The sequence below is a fragment of the Festucalex cinctus genome, chromosome 5 (assembly GCF_051991245.1).
Source record: "Festucalex cinctus isolate MCC-2025b chromosome 5, RoL_Fcin_1.0, whole genome shotgun sequence".
Lineage (NCBI taxonomy): Eukaryota > Metazoa > Chordata > Actinopteri > Syngnathiformes > Syngnathidae > Festucalex > Festucalex cinctus.
This window is the reverse complement of record NC_135415.1, coordinates 25,406,887-25,426,340: the sequence shown is the minus strand read 5'-3', so window position 1 is coordinate 25,426,340 and position 19,454 is coordinate 25,406,887. Positions and strand designations below refer to the sequence as shown.

The 19,454-nt window shown below is 38.8% G+C and overlaps 2 protein-coding genes across 6 annotated transcripts; one reads left to right on the top strand and one right to left on the bottom strand.

Moving 5' to 3' along the window:
• Positions 1 to 537: 537 nt before the first annotated feature.
• ankdd1b (ankyrin repeat and death domain containing 1B) lies at positions 538 to 9,774 on the top strand. Its single transcript, XM_077522875.1, has 15 exons — positions 538 to 906; positions 1,104 to 1,204; positions 1,282 to 1,380; positions 1,456 to 1,554; positions 1,675 to 1,779; positions 2,219 to 2,323; positions 2,452 to 2,550; positions 4,155 to 4,253; positions 4,367 to 4,465; positions 4,526 to 4,624; positions 4,706 to 4,804; positions 7,124 to 7,219; positions 7,477 to 7,684; positions 9,050 to 9,181; positions 9,273 to 9,774. The coding sequence occupies exons 1-15, from the start codon at positions 735 to 737 to the stop codon at positions 9,326 to 9,328; spliced, it is 1,668 nt and encodes a 555-aa protein (XP_077379001.1). The 5' UTR covers positions 538 to 734; the 3' UTR covers positions 9,329 to 9,774.
• poc5 (POC5 centriolar protein homolog (Chlamydomonas)) lies at positions 9,272 to 18,509 on the bottom strand. 5 transcript variants are annotated; one of them, XM_077522871.1, is made up of 17 exons: positions 18,495 to 18,509; positions 18,345 to 18,405; positions 17,108 to 17,211; positions 16,912 to 17,035; positions 16,574 to 16,755; positions 16,043 to 16,219; positions 15,793 to 15,897; positions 14,318 to 14,497; positions 14,007 to 14,193; positions 13,796 to 13,890; positions 12,542 to 12,742; positions 12,251 to 12,412; positions 12,009 to 12,111; positions 10,906 to 11,018; positions 10,147 to 10,239; positions 9,895 to 10,065; positions 9,272 to 9,810 (listed from the first exon to the last, which is right to left on the bottom strand). In XM_077522871.1, exons 3-17 carry the CDS (start codon positions 17,189 to 17,191, stop codon positions 9,700 to 9,702), a joined length of 2,088 nt encoding a protein of 695 aa, XP_077378997.1. In that variant the 5' UTR covers positions 17,192 to 17,211; positions 18,345 to 18,405; positions 18,495 to 18,509; the 3' UTR covers positions 9,272 to 9,699. The 5 variants fall into 5 exon arrangements, with proteins under 5 accessions (XP_077378997.1, XP_077378995.1, XP_077378998.1 ...); XM_077522869.1 differs by lacking the exons at positions 18,345 to 18,405; positions 18,495 to 18,509 and adding an exon at positions 17,583 to 17,713; XM_077522872.1 differs by lacking the exons at positions 18,345 to 18,405; positions 18,495 to 18,509 and adding an exon at positions 17,583 to 17,713 and having other exon boundaries at positions 16,574 to 16,752.
• Between the last annotated feature and the right edge of the window lie 945 nt (positions 18,510 to 19,454).

Sequence of the window (19,454 nt, the reverse complement as noted above, 5' to 3'; positions counted from 1 at the left end):
GAGAAAGCAAAAAGTCAATAGTTTTCAAGAATTTGGGGTGGCCTATTAGAATAGATCCGCCCCTGTACACCTTCAGAACCAAAACGCCATGACAAAACAAAACAAGAGCAACCTGTAGGCTATGACCAAAAAAGTAAACAACGTAGAGCACACAAACGTGAGTCACCTGTTTTTAGTGTAACTGAATTATCTTTATTCATCGTGGCATAGTTAAATAGAAACGTTGTTACTATAATTTCAGTTGTAAATACTTTCCTTTGCGTTTCCGTCAAAAACAAAGCACAATCTTCTTGTCTTCTGCTATCTTACCCCATCTGCATCTGCATTAAATCAGGGCCCCCCCTAGTGGTATGGGGCCAAACGCTGCGGATGACTCACTGGATTTGGACCAGCTCAAAACAGTTATCCCTGTACAAGCAAAACCATAAAGGGATTATTGTTCATCTTTTACAAATAGTGTTTGTTTAAACAAGTGGACATCAAGAAAAAAAGTGAACTGTCCATGTAATACATCCATGTAAAACAAACTTGTTACTTTTAGTTGATGTCTGAAGGGTGTGACCTTGCTCAGCAAACATCCTTCAGCCCTCCAGCATTGAGCAAATAGTCTCAGGTTGATCTTCATAAGCAGGTGTGACCCGGTTCTCCAGGTATTTGGTTTTGCTTACCGATGCTGGAACACAAAAGTGGATTCCTTCAATTCTATTAGGTGGTTCCAACTGAAGAACACAACAATGGAGAAAGCTTTGGCTTTAAAAGAAATGATGAAGAAACATGCTCCCAAGAGGGAGAATTTGGACCCTCGAAAGTGGATGAAACAGGAACCAGTGAAGGCGTTTGTTGACTTAACTCTGAACAAGTACCCAGAAGACAAGATGGACAACAGCTTTGACGACAAAGAGATGCGTGAGTACTCAAGAAATGCTAACAGTGGGAGAAGTGAGCAGGGAGAAAATGTTTGAAAAGGTTTTCATGATTAAAGTCATTGTCGTCGACCTGCTATTTAGATTTACATGAAGCTATAAAGGTTATATAATAAGTGGGGTTATAGCCTCTAATCTAAAGTACCACTGTGTTTGTGTAACCTATCATGTGTTGTGCAGTACTGCAAACAGAGAAACTGTTTATTGTAGCAGCTAAAAACAATGATGTAGCTGCAATGAGGACACTTGGAAAGGGATTAAATGCTAACGCAAAGAATCTGGTGAGTCTCCAAGTCATGACACAATCGGTTATTATATAGTATCACATGTAATTGTGCTAATGTGCTGTTTAATTTAGCACAATAGGACTGCCCTTCACTATGCGGTCGCTGGCAAAAACAAGGAAGCGGTTGAGTGGCTTCTACGGCGCAGGGTGCAAGTGGATCAGAGAGACAAGGTGAGGAAAAACAAAAAAAAATAAAAAATAAAATCACAGAACCCACAAATGTAATCATTTGTTTGGGCACTGCAGTTTGGTGTGGCACCCATTCATTTGGCTGCCTGGTTTGGCAGCTTGGAGATCCTGAAATTATTAGTACGGGCTGGAGCGGAACAGAAGATTGAGAATGAGGTGATCAGAACAAACATTGAGCAGACATTTTACACCCGTATCCAACATTTGGGCCATTTTTTGTCATGTTGTTTCCAAAAACATCCGAAATATACTGTAACTTTTTATTTTCCACTGCAGGAAGGACTGAATATCATGCACTGTGCTGCTATCAACAATCACACTGATATAGTGGAGTACATAGTTAATGACCTACACTTGAAAGAACTGGACAAAGAGGATCAGGTACTCAATGTAATAAGTTATAGCTGTTTAATAGTATTAATGCAAAGGGAAAATGTCTTTTTCTTTTTTAACCGTTTCAAAAATGTAGTTTAGTATCGAATCCAAAAAGGCGAAACAAACTGAGGAATGGAACAATAGATAGATAGATAGATCCCAATTTCCTGTGGTGTTCCTCAAGGGTCAACCAGAGAGCCCATTCTTTTTTGCACTCAACATGCTTCATCTTGGAGATCTCATCAGCAAATTTGAAGGAAGTGATGTCATTTGTATACAGATGAGCTTCAGATTCATTTTGTCTTTTAACCTCACATCTTTTTCTTCTTGATGGTGTAAGCGCACTCCATTTATATATCCATAAATGCAGATTCAAATACAAGTCTAAATATTTTGTTCTGTCAAGTGAAGTGCATAGTTAATTGTCTCAATTGTTGCCTCTCAGTCAGGCCACCGTGTGTTTGCCATGGCGGCAGAGCACGGCTGCGTGCAAATGTTAGAGATGCTGATGGAGCCGTGTTACAAGATGGCCACCATGAGGACCAACAAGGTTCGTGGGGTGCGCATGTATGTATGTGTGTCTTTGATGTTCCCATGTCTGCGTGGGTCATTGCTGCATCAAAGCTCAAAGTCAAAGCCACTTTGATGCAATCGGCTGTCCTCCCTCCCTCCTGCCAGAGAGGAGACACGCCCCTGCACTTAGCTGCCAGGAACGGCCACTTGGACGCCGTCCAACTGCTGCTGCGCAGCTTTGATACTCGGGATGAAGTTAATATGGTATACACAATCACACCAAACACCTTCTTGTTCTCTTTGTAAAAGTGTGGGCTCAGTGGATAATCCATTGGAGGTGGGTGGACTATTTAAGACAATTCCATTGAATGATTGATATTCATGAGCAAACATGCAAATAATGTCATGTTCGAGTAAAATGTGAAAATAAATTCCAAAATATTGTAGAACACTGTTTGGAAAAATATTGTTGCATAAATGTGACCACTCTTGTATTTAGAGCCCTCAATTAAAGTTCATGGGCGGGGCCTAAGCAGGATATGAATATGGAAATCATTTTGGACACATTACACTTTCTTCTCCGCCTGTGTGGCTGATAAGGCGTCGATCTTCCTGGCAGAATTAAATACTAGTCTAAATTTGGAAAATACAGTCTTCTGGTAATTAATTGGTGAGTATTAACGATAAAAGGACCTGGCAGAAGTTCAGTGGGAAATTTACAGAAGTACAGTGTTGGGTTATGGTCTGATGAGACTGAGAACCTTTGGTGCAAAACCAACCGACGTATGTACGTATATTAGTAGCAAGTATATCAATATTTTGTGTCTGAGGCTTTGGTCCAAATATCAGCCTATTTCCAACACTTCAGTGTTGGAGTGACCCAGCCAAATCCAAGACCGAATTAAAAAAATAAAATAAAAAATACAGAAATGCACGTGCACATGAAATGCTCTCAAATCAGACAACTCTGAAGTAGCAAAGCAAACATTAACAATGTTAAGATAATCATGTTACTAGAACTCAAAAGTTTTAACAAAATATTGCTATGTATTAGGTGTTTTTTTTTTGTTTTTTTTTAACATTTTTTTAAATAAAAATATTCATAAAATTTCCAGAAATTAAAAAAATAACGCAAGGTCCAATTTCAATTCAATTTCAATTTTTTTTTCACTCTTTAAAAGGAAAAAAGAAATGAAAGGGGACAGAAAAAGTAAAACTTGTGATATCTGCCCCTAATCAACATTAAAAAAAAAAGAAAAAGAAAAGATCAACACAAATTAAATGACAGCAAACAGTCAAGACGCTTTCTAAGTAACACTTAAACAAAATAATTCAATAGCATGACCTTATGCTAAATATATTTTTCCAGTAATTGTGCTTTTATACATTTTTTTTTCAAAATAATTCAAACAGACTGAGATGATTTTGTTTTATAATCCAGATTGTTCCACAAACTGACACCTTGAGTTGAAATATATTCATTTTGTTTTGTTCTGTATTTCAGTTTGCGGAAGAAAAAAAAACATCTTTCCCTCTTAATTTGAACTCACTTTCTATTTTTTTTTTTTTTTTTTTAAGTTGATTTACATGTTAATCTGTAACATTTCATTATGAGCTTTATACATTATTTGAAGGCGGTTAAACTCCATCAATTCATTGCATTTGACAGTTTTTAGTTGTATGAATATTGGATTAGTGTGGTCTCTGTATACACACCCGAAAACGACACGAATAGCACGTTTCTGTAAAAGAAAGACGGGTACAGTGTAGGTTTTGGCTGCCGAGCACAATATGCACGATATGCTTTTATGTCATGGTCATACGGTGCCGCTCCATGTTGCCTCAGATGAGCTTTTTTTGTGTGTCAGGACGGTGAGACCGCTCTGTACCAGGCCGCTGAGAACGCTCGGGAACAGTGCGTCCTGGCTTTGCTGAAAGCCGGCTGCGAGCCCAACATCCAAACAGCAGTACGACTCAAAACACGACTCAAAACACTTAAATCACTGCCCCGGTGGCATGTTTTTAATGGCACCATAAAGTAGAGAGAGGTTAACCCTTTGTCTTTTTTTTTTTGTTGTAGACCAAATGCAGCGCCCTTCACCCAGTTTCAGAGCGAGGATACACGTCTCTTGTCCGACTTCTCCTGGAATATAAAGCCCATACAGATTTTGAGAATGAGGTAAGCAAACAGGAAACGTCATTTTCATAGCAAATAACTGATAGTTGATTCATGCTGAAGAAGTTGGAGGTTCCTCTCCACCTGGCAGTGAAGAACAGCCACCTCCCTGTCATCCATTTTCTATTGGAGGCAGGATGCAACTTTAATGCCGCCGATAAGGTGATAATGCAATGTTGACCAAAAGCCAAAAAAATAATAAAATAAATTATACCAGACTTACAAGAACATGCTTTGTGTTAGAGGTCTCAGACTGCCACGCATCTTGCTGCTGAGCTGGCAAGAATAGATGTGGTGGAAATGCTACTGAAAGCTGAAGTTGATCTGACGCTCGAGGACCGGGTAAGTTCGAAATATGGGGGTTTACGACATACACCTTTCCCTAAAAGAGATACCTCCCCCAGGAAAAGACGTGTGGGAGCAGTTTACAGGACTGTTTCAGAAAATTTGAATATTGTGATGAAGTCCATTATTTTCTCTAATGCAATTAACTCATTCAGTGCCATTGACGGCTATACACGTCAAAGTAGGGCTGTGCAATTAATTGAAATTCAATTATAATTTCAGTTATTACACTCCACAATGACAAAATCAGCATAATCGCAAAGTAAAAAGATTATTGAGTTGTTTAAATTTATACATTTGCACCTTTTTTTTTTTAAATTTAAAAATAACTAGTTTGATGAATTTTGTTTCATCCAAAAGGAACTTGCATAAATAGTATTTCAAATAATTGTATTTGTCTTAATATTTTTTATGTTTAAAAATGTTCTTGTTCTGTACCAAAAAAATAAATAAAATATTGTCCTACTGCACAGTACATATGCTGCACTCCAACTTTCAAATTTTTGCCAACATAAATAAATATATATTATTATAAATTCTGTTTGGTCCAAAACTTAATTATAGTGTTTCTATTTTTTTTTTTTTATTTGGTCCTAATATTTTTCAACACATAAACATTTTCTTGTTTTGTGCCAAAACATAAATAATCGTGACTTCAACTATTGCCAAAATAATCCTGATTATTATTCTTCCCATAATCGACGCCAAAGATTCGTTTTTACTGGGCTGGCAGTGAATGAGTTAAATAAGCAAAAATGCCATACATTCTGGATTCATTACAAATCAACTGAAATATTGCAAGCCTTTTATTATTTTTAATATTGCTGATTATGGCTTACAGCGTCAGAAAACTCAAATATTCTTTCTCAAAATATTAGAATATTTCCTCAGACCAAGTAAAAGAAATTGCCATAATCAGTAATATTAAAATAATAAAAGGCTTGCAATATTTCAGTTGATTTGTAATGAATCCAGAATGTATGGCATTTTTGCTTATTTAATTGCATTACAGAAAATAATGGACTTTATCACAATATTCTAATTTTCTGAGACAGTGTATAGTTATTATTTGCTCACTCAATCCAAGGCAATTTGATGTCTTTGCCGACGTCCAATGCTGACCAAAACAGGAGCACTGATGAGAGAATAAGTATAGAGAGTATAAGTCTCTCATGAATCAAAGTGTCTTACCGGCTGTTTTCTGTGCAATATTAAAGGATCATTGTGCAGTTTGGCACTTTTTTTTTTACTCACGACTGCCACCTCTGGCCCAAAGTGTAACTGCAGCATCTGTGTTAGGCTCGTTCATTGTGCGCATCTTAAAGCGACAGCCACAGTTGACACACAAAGACATGACTTCAAATGAGGTAAGAAAAACTCCGCCCCTCCCCTAAACTCCGCCCCTCACCTCGCCAAAGAAACTGTGGAGTGTGAGGGGGTCCGCACACTCTGCTACAAAGGGAAGATAAAAGCTGATAGATGCAGTCAGGGCTCTTTGTACTCATTTGGGCATTGGTGGAGCATGTACGATGTCGAAAAATCTTTAACATTACATTTTGAAACATGATTTGACGATATGTGAAGACGGATAGTCCTTGTCAAATGTCAAGATTAGTCTTAATTAGTTTTAAAGTTGTCAACATGTATTGTAATAAGGGGTTGCAAAATTAGTGTGTTAATTATAAGATAATTTAACGTTCCTTTAACACCACAATATTTTTTAACGCGCGATTAATGACCGCTGGGGGAATTCCAGTCACAACGCAGCAGACGTGTCCACGTCAAAATTGAGCAGTAATAAATTTAATAATAGTGCATATATTGGTGGAGACTGGGGTCAAGTTGTATTTTACAATGTTAGAAATATGCAAAATTTCACAAGTTAATTCATGTTAAAATTAGCTTTTATTAATATGAAAAGAAAATGCACTGAGCTGTCACCACCGTCTTACAAATGCACTTATGCCATCTAGTGGCAGATAAATGACCTCAACACAAGTCATTATCACACTGTTTTTTTTTTTTCCTGCAGTACATCTTTTTAGTTTCAATTGTATGAATTATTATGAAATTACTGTAGCAGTAACAAAAACTTGCAGCCATATTTCTTTTAGTTTAACATTTTTATGTTAACAAAGAGCATGAAAACTTAAAATAAATATTTTATTGTGCATTTAGAACATATTTGCGATTAATTGTGAGTTAATATTGAAGTCATGTTGACACCCCTAATTGTAATGCATTTTACAAAATTCTATAAGGTTGTCTTTTTATTCATGTTTGACTGCATATAATTTGATGCACATGTTGGAGTAGCAGGGAAAGACGGCGCTCGGTGTGGCGGCCAGAGCAAACGAGGTGATCATTGTGGACATGATCATCAAGGCAGAAAGATACAACACATGGAAAAATGTGAGATATTTCAATATATGTCATATTTTACTATATTTATCAAAAGCTATGTTTTCCCTGATGTTACATTGCAGGTGAATTTCACTTCTGAAGAGACAGTTTGATTCATTTAATGGAGATTTCATGATTGATTTTCAATATGCTCAAATGTGACATTTATATTGCAAATGTTGAGTGACCAATAAGCTTTTTCCATTTGTCTTCCAAAAGCCGTGATATTTATCAGCCCAACTGACAGGATTTAATACCCCCTCCAGGCCAACCCAGAGTGTAATGAGACTGCGAGCGTTCACAGCGAGTATCCGCTCACATTCAAACTGGACCACCGCAATGAGACCAAGCAGCTCCGCTCGATTGCCTGGCGCCTGGCCTACGAGCTCCTCAAGCCAAGAGGCTGGAAGCGTCTGGCTGAACACTGGGGATTCACTCAGGAGCAAGTGTCGGCCATCGAAATGCAGTGGACGGGTAGAAACAGAAACAACACAAATGTGCCTCCCACTTGCTCAATGATAACACGTAATTCAAAACACCATAGACGGAATACCATCAATAGTTGCGGCATCAGAACCGTATGAGCAACATATTTGAACACAAACACAGCATCGACAGCCAATATAACAATACTCAGACATATTTTCTTTATCCTCTGTGTAAAATGACCAATATTACGGCAGCTTACTGTTGTGAAAATCGTCCTCCTTGTGGCCAAGTCCTGCACCGAAGTAGTGATGGGTAAATGAAGATTCAGGAAGCACTTGAAATATTTTTTTTACTCCTCTATTTGGTGCCCTTGGTTTAAAGATAAAGACAAGTTCAATGGAAATCGATTTAATTTCCACTACATGTTTAAACCCCACCATCTGGAGGTCTTTTAAAAAACAAAACAAAACAAAAAAAAAATCACAAGTGTTCATGAAGCTTCGTTTTCCCATTACTACTTTTAGCTAAAGATGGGAAAATGAATCTTCATTTTTAAACCAAGAGCACCATTTAGAGGTGTAACATATCACAAGTGCTTCATGAAGCTTCGTTTTCCCATCACTAGGCCTCAAAATAGTGATGAAGTGATCAAGAGCGCCATCTAGAGGTCTAAAAAATATCAAGTGCTTCATGAAGCTTCGTTTTCCCATCACTACACAGAAGTAGGAGTCGCAATAAAATCATGATGCGTAAACGTTACATTCTATTCACAGTATTAGGGGTGGGAAAAAGAATCGTTTTTGATGCATCGATCGTCATATTAAAAAGATTCTGAATCGATTTAGAGGTATTAAAAATCAATTTGGATTATTGATTATAAAATGTAAGACAATGTCGTGATCCGTCTGAATCGAATCATGGGCCTCTGAATTGGAATGAAATCAAATCGTGAGGTACCCATAGATTCCCACCCCGAGTACTATCTACAGCTATTACAGTAGGTTTCATAAAGTAAATATACAGTAGGCTACTTTATTTACATTCATTTCAATGGGGAAAAGATGATTTGGAATACAAGCATTGTCATGGCGTGAATTAAACTCATATCTCAAGGCACCACTGTGCAACAGATGTGTAAATTCTCACTTTCAAAGTAGCAACAATGTGTCCCATTACGTTTGAACAGCATCACCATACATAGTATATCACGTTCAAGTTAATAATTTGGCTCATTATTAATTGGTTTATTTTTATAATTGTGTGAAAGCTAGGAATGTTAAGCTGTATCTTAAAATGTTTATAATCAAGGTTTTGTGAACAGTTTGACATCAATATTGATTATTTATATTTCCATTATTAAAAATATCGGGCAAGGACAAATTGGAAGTTGCAATTTGTATATGTTCACAGGTCAGCACAGCTATAAAGAGCACGGCTACAGGATGCTGCTGATCTGGCTCCACGGAGAGGAGTTGGCAGGGAGAAGTCCTTCAATAGAGCTCCATGAAGCCCTTGTCCACACAGGACATGGCAGAGTTGCAGGTATTTTATTTTTGAAATACTTTTAATGGATTTACAGAGACAAGTCCAAATATGTACAATATGATTTCTCCCATTTCTCCCCATTTTACAGAAAATATTCGGACGGATTCAGAAAATATCAACAGGCAGAGCTGCAGAGTTTCTTGAGAGGTTGTGACATGCAACATCATTTTCAAGACACATTTATCTAGAAAGGCTGTTCTAAAAAAAAAAATCATTTATTTTGTATAAAAGCACCAGATCATATACAAACAGGAGGGCTTTGGTTTCATATTCAATGATAGTGTCTCTATACACATTCTCCTGGATATTAACTCAATTTTGAAAACTATGTTAAAATATTTACACATGTGGATCCCACCACAAACATCAGTGAGGTTCAAAAGAGTAATTGCTCAATTTCCCCTTGCCCCTAAAAATATGATTAAAGCTACATTCACAGTAATACTCAGTTGTTGCATAGCTGGTAAAAAAAAAAAAAAGAAGAAAAAAATAAATAAATGCTGGTTTGTGTTTAATTAATCCACTACTTTGATAGAATGTGCATTTGAAGCGTCGACATTTGTCTTGGAGGGATTCTTCACAACAGTGGGTGTGCGAGGACCCTGTTGGGAGGGGCGAATAGTGTGCTTGGAAAGAATTAAGGGGGGGGTTAAAAAAACATTAGATTCTAACATGTATGGGGAAATAAACCTACAATGATCCTTCCATACCTGTGTAATAGGTTGATGGCGTTCTACGACAATGGAGGAGATGGGCGGAGCCATCCCCATCACCTGGAGGTTACTGCGTACACTTTTACCGCTAATTGGTTGCGATGTGGTGCGAGCTGTTATAGTTTTTGCCGGTTTCTGTTGACCAGCTGTGACTATACGCCCGGAGGTCTGTGGAGACAATTAGTGAGGGCATTATTGTGGCAGTGGACATTTCAAGTCTGTGCACTAAAACCATCATTACTGACACACCTGTTTGTGGAAAGTAGAGCTGCCCGCTTGTGGGAACGAACTGTGAGCTGCTGATGTGGAAGGGAGGACTTCGCTGGTGTACCACACGCCCATCTAAGGAAAAGGAATGCAAGGGCTTTTATTTTAAGTTTTTTTTTGTTTTTGTTTTTGTTTTTTTTCCTTTCAGACATATGATTACAGAAGATGTCACCAATCACATAATTTTTTTCCCCACAAATGTTTTTGTGATTTTTATTCTCCACACTTTTTTTTGTCGTGTAACAACTCACACATAATACTTCCAATTTACACTGTTCAAATGTCAACTAGCTTCAGAAATTGACACCTCCTGTGGTATTTATTGTCTGATTCCACATTACTTGCAGTATGTACACAATTTAACATTTAATATGAACTTTTCCCCATTCATTTTCAATGGGACTGACAATGAACTTTTTCTATCCCTTTCCATGCCCACTTCCATACGTGTAACTTATCATCATGACCAGGTGTCTGATACTGCTTGGTGGCACAGTTGGTAAATCGCATTTTCCATTAACCAGGAAGTTATAATTTCATAATTTATCTCTCAATTTACTTCATAAACATTCCACATGTGTTCAAATCTTAGCATTCAGCTATTAGCATTCAGCGTTCAGCATTCCCACGCAATTTCTCCAGAAATTGTGCTTAGTCTAGTTATTATTTACCAATTTTTGTACTTTTTTTTTTTTTTTTGCTATGAAATTGCAGAAGACAAAGAGTAAATATCTGCCATACCCTGCTGTCTTCATGGTGGCTAGGAGATTCCGGACAATCAAAGTGAACCGGGCTACCGACACCGCATTGAGCCAAAGGTGCACAGCCAGGCTCGTCCCAAGGTGGTGGGGAATCTGCAGAGAGGAAAATTGCAAATGCATTTTAAATATGTTTGAACATATTTGCCAGTACGTCATCTTATCGGATTTAAATACGTTCAAACCACTGATCTGAATATATGACTGGATAGTCACTAGGCCAAGATTTTTGAAATCGTGAGGCCGCCGCCATATTGCTCCTCCCAAGAAACTTGGCATACGATTTGAGCCAGTATTTAGTCGAAACAGCATGATTTGTGGTGTTTTAAAGTTGTTAAACATAAGCAAGTGGACTTTAGACATTTTACAACTTGCCTTAAATACATGGATACATGTATTTACATATGTATACCTTAATGATGTTTACAGGAGGAAACTTTTTTTTTTTTTTTTAAATTAAAGAATTATAACTGTAATACAACAAAAGATGCCTCTGCCAAATCTAATATTGGGGTCTAAGGAACTGAGTGATAAAAGAAAACGGGGGTCTTCAAAGCAGCACTTGGTATTTTTTATTTTTTGTACTTGTTCAAACATAGTGACCACCCCGCACAAATCCCCCACCCCACCCCTTGCCTTATACTAATGTATATGTGTCATCTGTACGTATACCGGCGTATAGTTTATACAGTAGTCTACTCGCGAAGTGGGAGGAGCAAGATGGCCGCCATATGATTTCCAACGGCTTGCATAGGCGTGTATGGGCTCTCGGCTATTCAGTCATATATTCAGGTCAGTGGTTCAAACATATTTCCACTTCTACCATAAGTACATACCCAGTGGCATTGTGGGAAAAATGCTTTGTACTCATTCACTGTAGATATAATAATAATAAATCGTAACTACAAAGCATGTTTACTTGTTTTTTTTAATATTGGTATAATGGCATAAGTTGAAACGTATTTGCGGGTATGTTCAAACATATTTGAATAAGTTTAAAATGCATTTGCAAATACATCCAAATTTAGTCTCGTGTGTGAGTTTACAATTGCGATTAGTCAACAGCTTCAATAGAGTGAACATTACAGGCGCTGGTGCGCATTCTGGATGAAGCCCAGCCTCCAGCGGCACCTGGAGCCTGTTGAGAGGAGCGAAGATATTTGGAGGCGGTAGCCTGACCAACAGTTTGCTTGGAGGAAAGAAAAAGAGAAAAATGATTATTTTGTGACAGTTATTATTTCAGTATTGTGTTTTTGTTGTTGTTTGTTTTTTCAACTGAAGTGTACCAACAAGCATATGACACACTGTATTTCACATTCTAAACTTACCTGTGTCAAAGGGTGATGGAAGTCAACAGCAGTGGAGCTCATAGGTGGAGCCACACTCGTATCTTGATTGCCGCGTGTACTCTTACCAAAATGCTGGGTGGAGCTGCGAGCTGCTAAACTCTTAGATTTTTGTTGGCCGGCTATCAGCCCACCCCCACTGCCCTGTTCAAACAATTAGCTTTGTAGGCCTTTATTTGATGTTACCAGGATCAAAAATCATTTTTACTACTTTATATTGTCAAATTGTTGTCAGAAAAGGGACTTGGAAACACTGTGCCGCTTGTCACTCACCTGTTTGTGGAAGACGGCGCCTGCCCCATGTGAATATAAGCTGAGTGAGGCTGCGGTGTGCGCGGCTTGGGAGTGCCCACTCGCAGGGTGCCCGGCTGCCGCGTGCCGAGCTGCAGGGTGCCTGGTTTGAGGGTGCGCACTTGGGTGTGCAGTTGAAGTGGTGGGAAATTCAGGGTGAGGCCTTGGTGCACCAAAACCCATCTGTGGAAAATGAATGCAGGTAGAATAAGGTAGCGATTTGTGGCATATTTATCAAAGCTAAACATAGTCGTTGGTAGAAATATCATGATACAAGTAAAAGGGTTTAATTTCAACAGAAATACATGTGTGGTTATTTCCCATTCAACATATAAAGATGTTTTTTTAGGAACCTAATTCAATAGCATTCAATGAATCTAAAATGGAAGCCAAACATGGTTGTACTGACATTTAGATTGCTTAAAGTAGAAGTCAATAATATGTGACCTTACTAGTCTAAACATAACATTCTTATTAATATTACATTTGTGGAATACAAGTTATGCAGCAAAATCCAGCCATTTTCATCCATCTTAGGGGGCGGCCAGACTGCAGTCGGCCGCACCCTCGGCAAGCCGACTGCAGTCTGCTGTTATAGCTCTGCGTTTGAGCACACCTCTGAGTACGCCACGCAACTTGACGCAAGCCAATTCTTCAATAAGAAGAAAGGAGGAGGGGCGAAAAAAACCTGGGCTGGTTCCGAACCAGTGACTTGTTGCTTACAGAGCAAGCACACTAATCACTATACTATTCGTTTAGTTATGTTCAACAGTGCAAATGTTTTACTTGTAGTTTACACAAGTGTCAGCCAGAACCTGGAATTTTAAGACAGCCAGTTGTCATTGCACTTTATCATTGCAAATGTGAAAGATAATTGATTGCTTTGAATCCATTTGGACAGAATATTTACTGATAAAGACTACTTTTGTGACTACTCCATGGAGGTCTCACAGAAAGTGGGTGTGCATTTAGTTCATAGAGGCGGTGCGGGGGGGTGGGTCCGCACCATATGATGTCATAAAGTGAGCCTCGCTCGTTTTGAAGGGCTGGTGCTTGGAAAGCAGCATGACCTAGAATTTCTCATAGAGGGGCGAATGGAGGGAAACACTTCTGTCATGTTTTTGGTGAGGAATTAGCATTTTTAACATGGTTATAAAAGCTCCAAAAAGATGCTTTTTCATGTTGCTGTCCCTCTAAACAATGCCAGTATTTGCTTCAAAATCTCTGGTGTCTTACCCTGTCGCTGTCATCACGGGGAGACCTTGGGTATTCAAACGGGGGTGGCCCGCGACCAGCAGTGTCAGGATCATCATCGGGAGGTGAATTGGGGTCTAGTTAGCAAAGTAGTTATTTTAGACGGGAATTAGACAACACACGTGTTCATTGCAATGCGCAGCCAATACCGGGTCTTCAAAACCTCAAAAGGTGTTTCTCATTCATAGCATACCAAACATGTCGGGGACTTGGGGTCCTCCATCTGTGGTTGTAAACAAGGTCAGAGTCTCCATGTTGAGCGCGCACACCCCCCTCATCAGGGCTTTCTTCATACACACTTCTCGACGCTCTCTCTCAAGTTGCAATCTCTCAATCTCGGCATGGGCCCTCGCGAGAGCCTCATTGTGTTCTGAATGCATCTAAAACAACATAATGTACAGAGTAAAAAAAAAAAAAAGATTCTAATCATTGTACAAGTACTCAACAGAACTGAAAAAAAAAATCAACTTGGCCAAAGCACGGCTATAGCGGGACCATACTTACCATCTGAATCTGTGCCTCGTAACTGTGCGACAGGCGGGTGCACACCTCCTCGGCCCTTGCACGGCATGCCTGCTCCATCCTGACCTTCCATTCTTTCTGGGTGAGCGAGTGCCATGCCAACCACACCTTCCTCTTCAGATTCAAATTGTAGTGCTGCCGCGCTACCTGACTAGCATAGGCCTGAAAGGAAGTCACAAGAACGCAAACAAATTACTCAAAAACACTTGTGTCACTGAAATAAATACTACCAAGTACCAACATTATTCGGATTGATACTCTGTATTAAAATGGACCAAATAATTATACTATTCAGGAATGTACGGTGCTTTACAAATTTATTAGACCCGGTCCTAAAAATATGAATAAAACATCCATCATCATGAAGTGCTTTAATGTGGACCATTTCAATTTCAGTGACCACAAAGTTTTATAAGGTTTCAACGGGGAAGAATTGCAAACTGAATCCAACTTTTCATATGTACTTTTGAGCCGGCTCACTGGGGCTCCTGTGAGAAGTCAGAAATTAATCAAGCATATATAACACTATACCTTTTGACTGAGAAGAGATATTGTTAAAGTCAAGAGATACCATTACAATATAAAGTATACATTTATCAGACTATACATCCATCCATTCATCCATTTTCTTGACCGCTTATTCCTCACAAGGGTCGTGGGGGTTGCTGGCGCCTATCTCAGCTGGCTTTGGGCAGTAGGCGGGGGACACCCTGGACTGGTTGCCAACCAATCGCAGGGCACACAGAGACGAACAACCATCCACACTCATACGCACACCTAGGGACAATTCGGAGCGCCCAATTAACCTGCCATGCATGTCTTTGGAATGTGGGAGGAGACCGGAGTACCCGGAGAAGACCCACGCGGGCACGGGGAGAACATGCAAACTCCACCCAGGAAGGCCGGAGCCTGGACTCGAACCGGAGTCCTCAGAACTGGGAGGCGGACGTGCTAACCACTAGATCACCGTGCCGCCCCATTTTTTAAATAAAAAGAAAGAAAAAAATAATAATTCTAGTTCAAACCATTTTTATACCCTTTAGCATTAATATTGACAAGGTCTTTTTCTAAAGATAGACAAGTTAGATGTTGCCCAATACGATTAAGGACGTAAATAATTTTAAAAATGTAAGAAAACTTTGAAATATATTTGAAGACTTTACCATGAATATTTCAAGACAACTTTCATGTGTTATTACCGGTCAGATGATACACATTTCACCATTTTGGCTGTGACTGTACATAGATGAAAACAACATGAGAGTGTAGTTGTCCTATATTATTTCCTTTTATCAACTCATTAAAAAAAAAAAAATCATGAATATAATGGACTGAAAAAGAAGAAACCCATTCTTAGCCCATGATGTGTCTGTTGGTGAAAGCTGTGGACCAAAAAAATAATAATAATAATTGAAATTAAGAATCATAGTGGCGCTGAATAAATCACTATACAGTACCTCCTCTTTGCTTTCAAAGTACTGAACTCTCCATTGGGTGAAGGCTTTCATCTTTTCAAGCTTCTGTTTTTGTCTGTTCAACACCACGCTCAGATTTCTAATCATCTGAAGGAGAGGACAGTATTGAACAATCAGTCCAAGCAAACGTGGCGTCCTTCGTCTTTATCATACAATTGCTAAATTGGTGCAGCTCTGCATAAACAGGGCTTAATGATATAGCAGAAATTATTGTACACAACAGTGTGGTCACCTCATCCTTCCTCTTGTTGGAATTCTCAAAGGTGTGTAGCTGTTCCGTCAGGCTTCCCACTTCCGCCTTCAAGGCCTCATTCTCGCGTGCACTAAGCTCCCTTGCCTTCTGCACTTCTTGCTTGTGTTTCTCTACGAAGGCCACTCTCCACTTTTTCAGCTCCCTCAGCACATTGATCTGATTGACATAGAGAGGAGCATGTGAGCATGCAAAGAGGGGCACGGGTCTGAGTATTCACAGGCATTATACAGTGCAGTGGAACCTCCAAAGTCAAAAGTTACCCATGTTGTATAATTTAGCGTAAGACTGTCTGCGTTGCATAATCAAAATTGTTCTGGTTTGAAACTTAGCTCAGACTGCTTAGATAGCTTTGAAAAATGACAACTTTTGTTTGACTTTGAAGGCTCCACTGTAGAATAATAATTGCTTACCAATCACTTGTGAAATTACCTCACATATTACACTACTCATTATTGTAATGCCAATCTTGAGCCGATTTTATAATGAAGAAAAATATGTCACAAACCTGACCTTTAAATTTTGGGTCCATGTGTATAGAATGTTCTCCATCTTGTTAATTTTCTCATCTGAGATGAAAAACTCCACTTCAGCGTACTCTGTGATCTCTTGGGTGTTTGGTTGTGCACTTTCAGATGCATCCTGCAACCCATTTGCTCTTCCCAAACCTCTGCTAGTACTGTGCCCAGTGTCTGCTGGCAGTGTGCGCAGCCAAAGCAAACACAAGCAGAACAGAGTCAAATTGAGATGCTCCACAATAGTGAATTGATTATGCAATTCATGGAAGTAACAGACTTAATGACCCAATGTGTGAAATTTGTGTTTGGGTGGGGGGACTAACTCTACCATACCTCCTACTTGACTGTGACCCTCTGTAGCCAAATTTGTGGCACCGCTCCCCACCGGGTGAGCAACAGAGGCGCCCTCAACTCTTGGTGAAGCCCCTGCACTTTGGAGGAGCTCCTCATATTCAACCTGTTAGATCACACAACAGAAGAGACTATTGATTTCTATTTAAGTAAACATTTTAGAGAGCAGTTTATTCACCTGAAGCTCAGGGGAGACAGAGTCGCTTTTATTTGTTGCTTCCGTAGGTGACACTGGGACACCGGCCTCTTCATCTGAAGACATCTAACCGGGAATATGAGCTGCTGGAAGAAGATAGTTAACTGAGTTATACTGTTGAGCCTATGTCACAAATACATTTCAGCTTTATACAATATAATTAAAATTTAACCTTAGACTTTGAAGTCTCATAAAATTGGGGGACAATGTCATACTGTAAACAAATATATTAACGTAAATTATTAACATAGCAGCAAGAGGAATGACTCAACAAGTTATGGTTAAAAAATTGTCAATAAGTTATTGAACTACTAAGATAAAGTCGCGACAAAATAAGATGACTGAAGGGACAGATATATAACATAATGAGAACGCTCATTGCAAATGTCACAAATCTGTGATTGTTATTTCTCAGACTCGCTGTTAAGTTTTTTTTTTTTTTTTAAACGTAACGTACCTGAACGGACAAAAGTAATTGTGCTTTGAATATGGTGAATTGGTATTTATAATGTAAAAGAGAACACTTCCCTGTTAACCCGTCGGTTGCTACAAGCTTGCTAAGTCGTTTGAATCGCGCAACCCCTCAATAACAGACTATGTGATTGGATACTCTTCGAGTAAAGCTAAATACCCGCAACTCTGATTGGCTAGAGTGTTTCCTGGTAACGAAAACCGGAACAACGCTGGCGGAGCTCAAATCTGAAGCCAAAGCCTCCTCTGTGTTCCTGGCGCTAGAAAGTAGCACGGTTAGTACTAGCAGGTTGTCCCCGCAAGCAGTAAATGCACTTTGTTTACAAAGAACCTTAACTCGAATCTTGTGTTCCATTACTTCACATCACATTGAGGCATGGCTAAACTTTCCACTGTTTTAACAATTATCGCTATCAAATATCGGGAAATTGCGAAGATGGGCGAAAACGTAAATGACATGTAAATATTTTCCAAAGATTATTTTCATATAAGAGACGATTTGTGGGCACCCAATGCTTTGTTGGCAGGAAAGAAAACAAAGACAACATCAAACAAGGAAAGAAACCAAAGTGATGCAGAAAAGGATGTTAAAGCTAGGTACATTAACTTCAGTTGAATATTAATAAAACATAAAAATATTTTTTGAATGAAGATGTTTAATTCTGCTCTCTCCTTATTCTGTTGCCATATACTGACACATTATGGAAAGTAATGATACATTAGTAAATAAAATAAATGTTTTACAAACCCGCAAAATTCTTCAGAAAATGCTGACAGTAGCACTGGTGAAAAATTATGGTTCTCTCCAGCTTAAAAAAAAAAAAAAAAAAGTCCATCACTGGCCTAGAAACAAACTGAAACATCTGTTTTCTGAAGCTGAGTCCTGATTGGTTGTTACCTCATCCCTGACCAACTGTAATGTCATTTTCAGTCGACAGCAAGTGGCAAAATGGCCGCACCCTGTGATTGATTAAAAACAGGTACTATATTTAGCTGATTTTGGCCATATTCCACAACCACAATATTAATCAGAATACAACCTTTAGATTAGTAGGGTTACATAGAAATAATATTGGAAATAAATGTTTGGTTTGACTTCCACTTTAAAACTACCTATGGAGATAAGGCCGTCCGCCTTATGTTTACCTTTTGAAACGCTCTCCCCCTTCAGTCAGAAAATGAAATTCTTTTATTCTTCTCTCTCAGCTTGTTCAATCTGTTCCAGGACAATAATCACAGGCCCATTTTATTCTCCCCAACCGGTACTTTAACTCACATACATAACTACTAGGATAATGCAATAATTGATAGAACAGGAACTGGTAAATTGCTCCATTTGTCGTTTAAAATGTAGTTGTTGTTTTGTGTCGTGCATTTGTACTATTTTGGTTTGCTCATTTAGCTATGAAAAGAGGAGTTTACACGCTATTGAGTTTAATCTCTCTCTGTATGGTGACTTTAGAATAAAGTAATTAAAATGAACAAAGGTAATTCACGTCCATCTCATCTGATCATCACCAACTTGAAATATATTATATTTTATTTTCTTGTTGATCCATCCAGTGTTTCTCCACATCATTATTGACCGCTAAGAAGCGTAATAATTTGTCACATGGCTGTTTTATCATTAGCACTGTAGTGTTGACACTTTTACCTTACAGTCAAACAAACAGTTCCATTTAAAAGCATTTCTTTTTCTGATGATCAGGACAAGGGTGCATTTTTTTCCCCTCCACCACGTGAGTCTATATGGTACCAATATACCCATCCAACCCCCAGAATCACATTGGCACCCCCTGTGTTTCTTCATCCGCCATAAAGCAGGAAGTAGACTGCTAGTTAACAAACAGATGGCTAA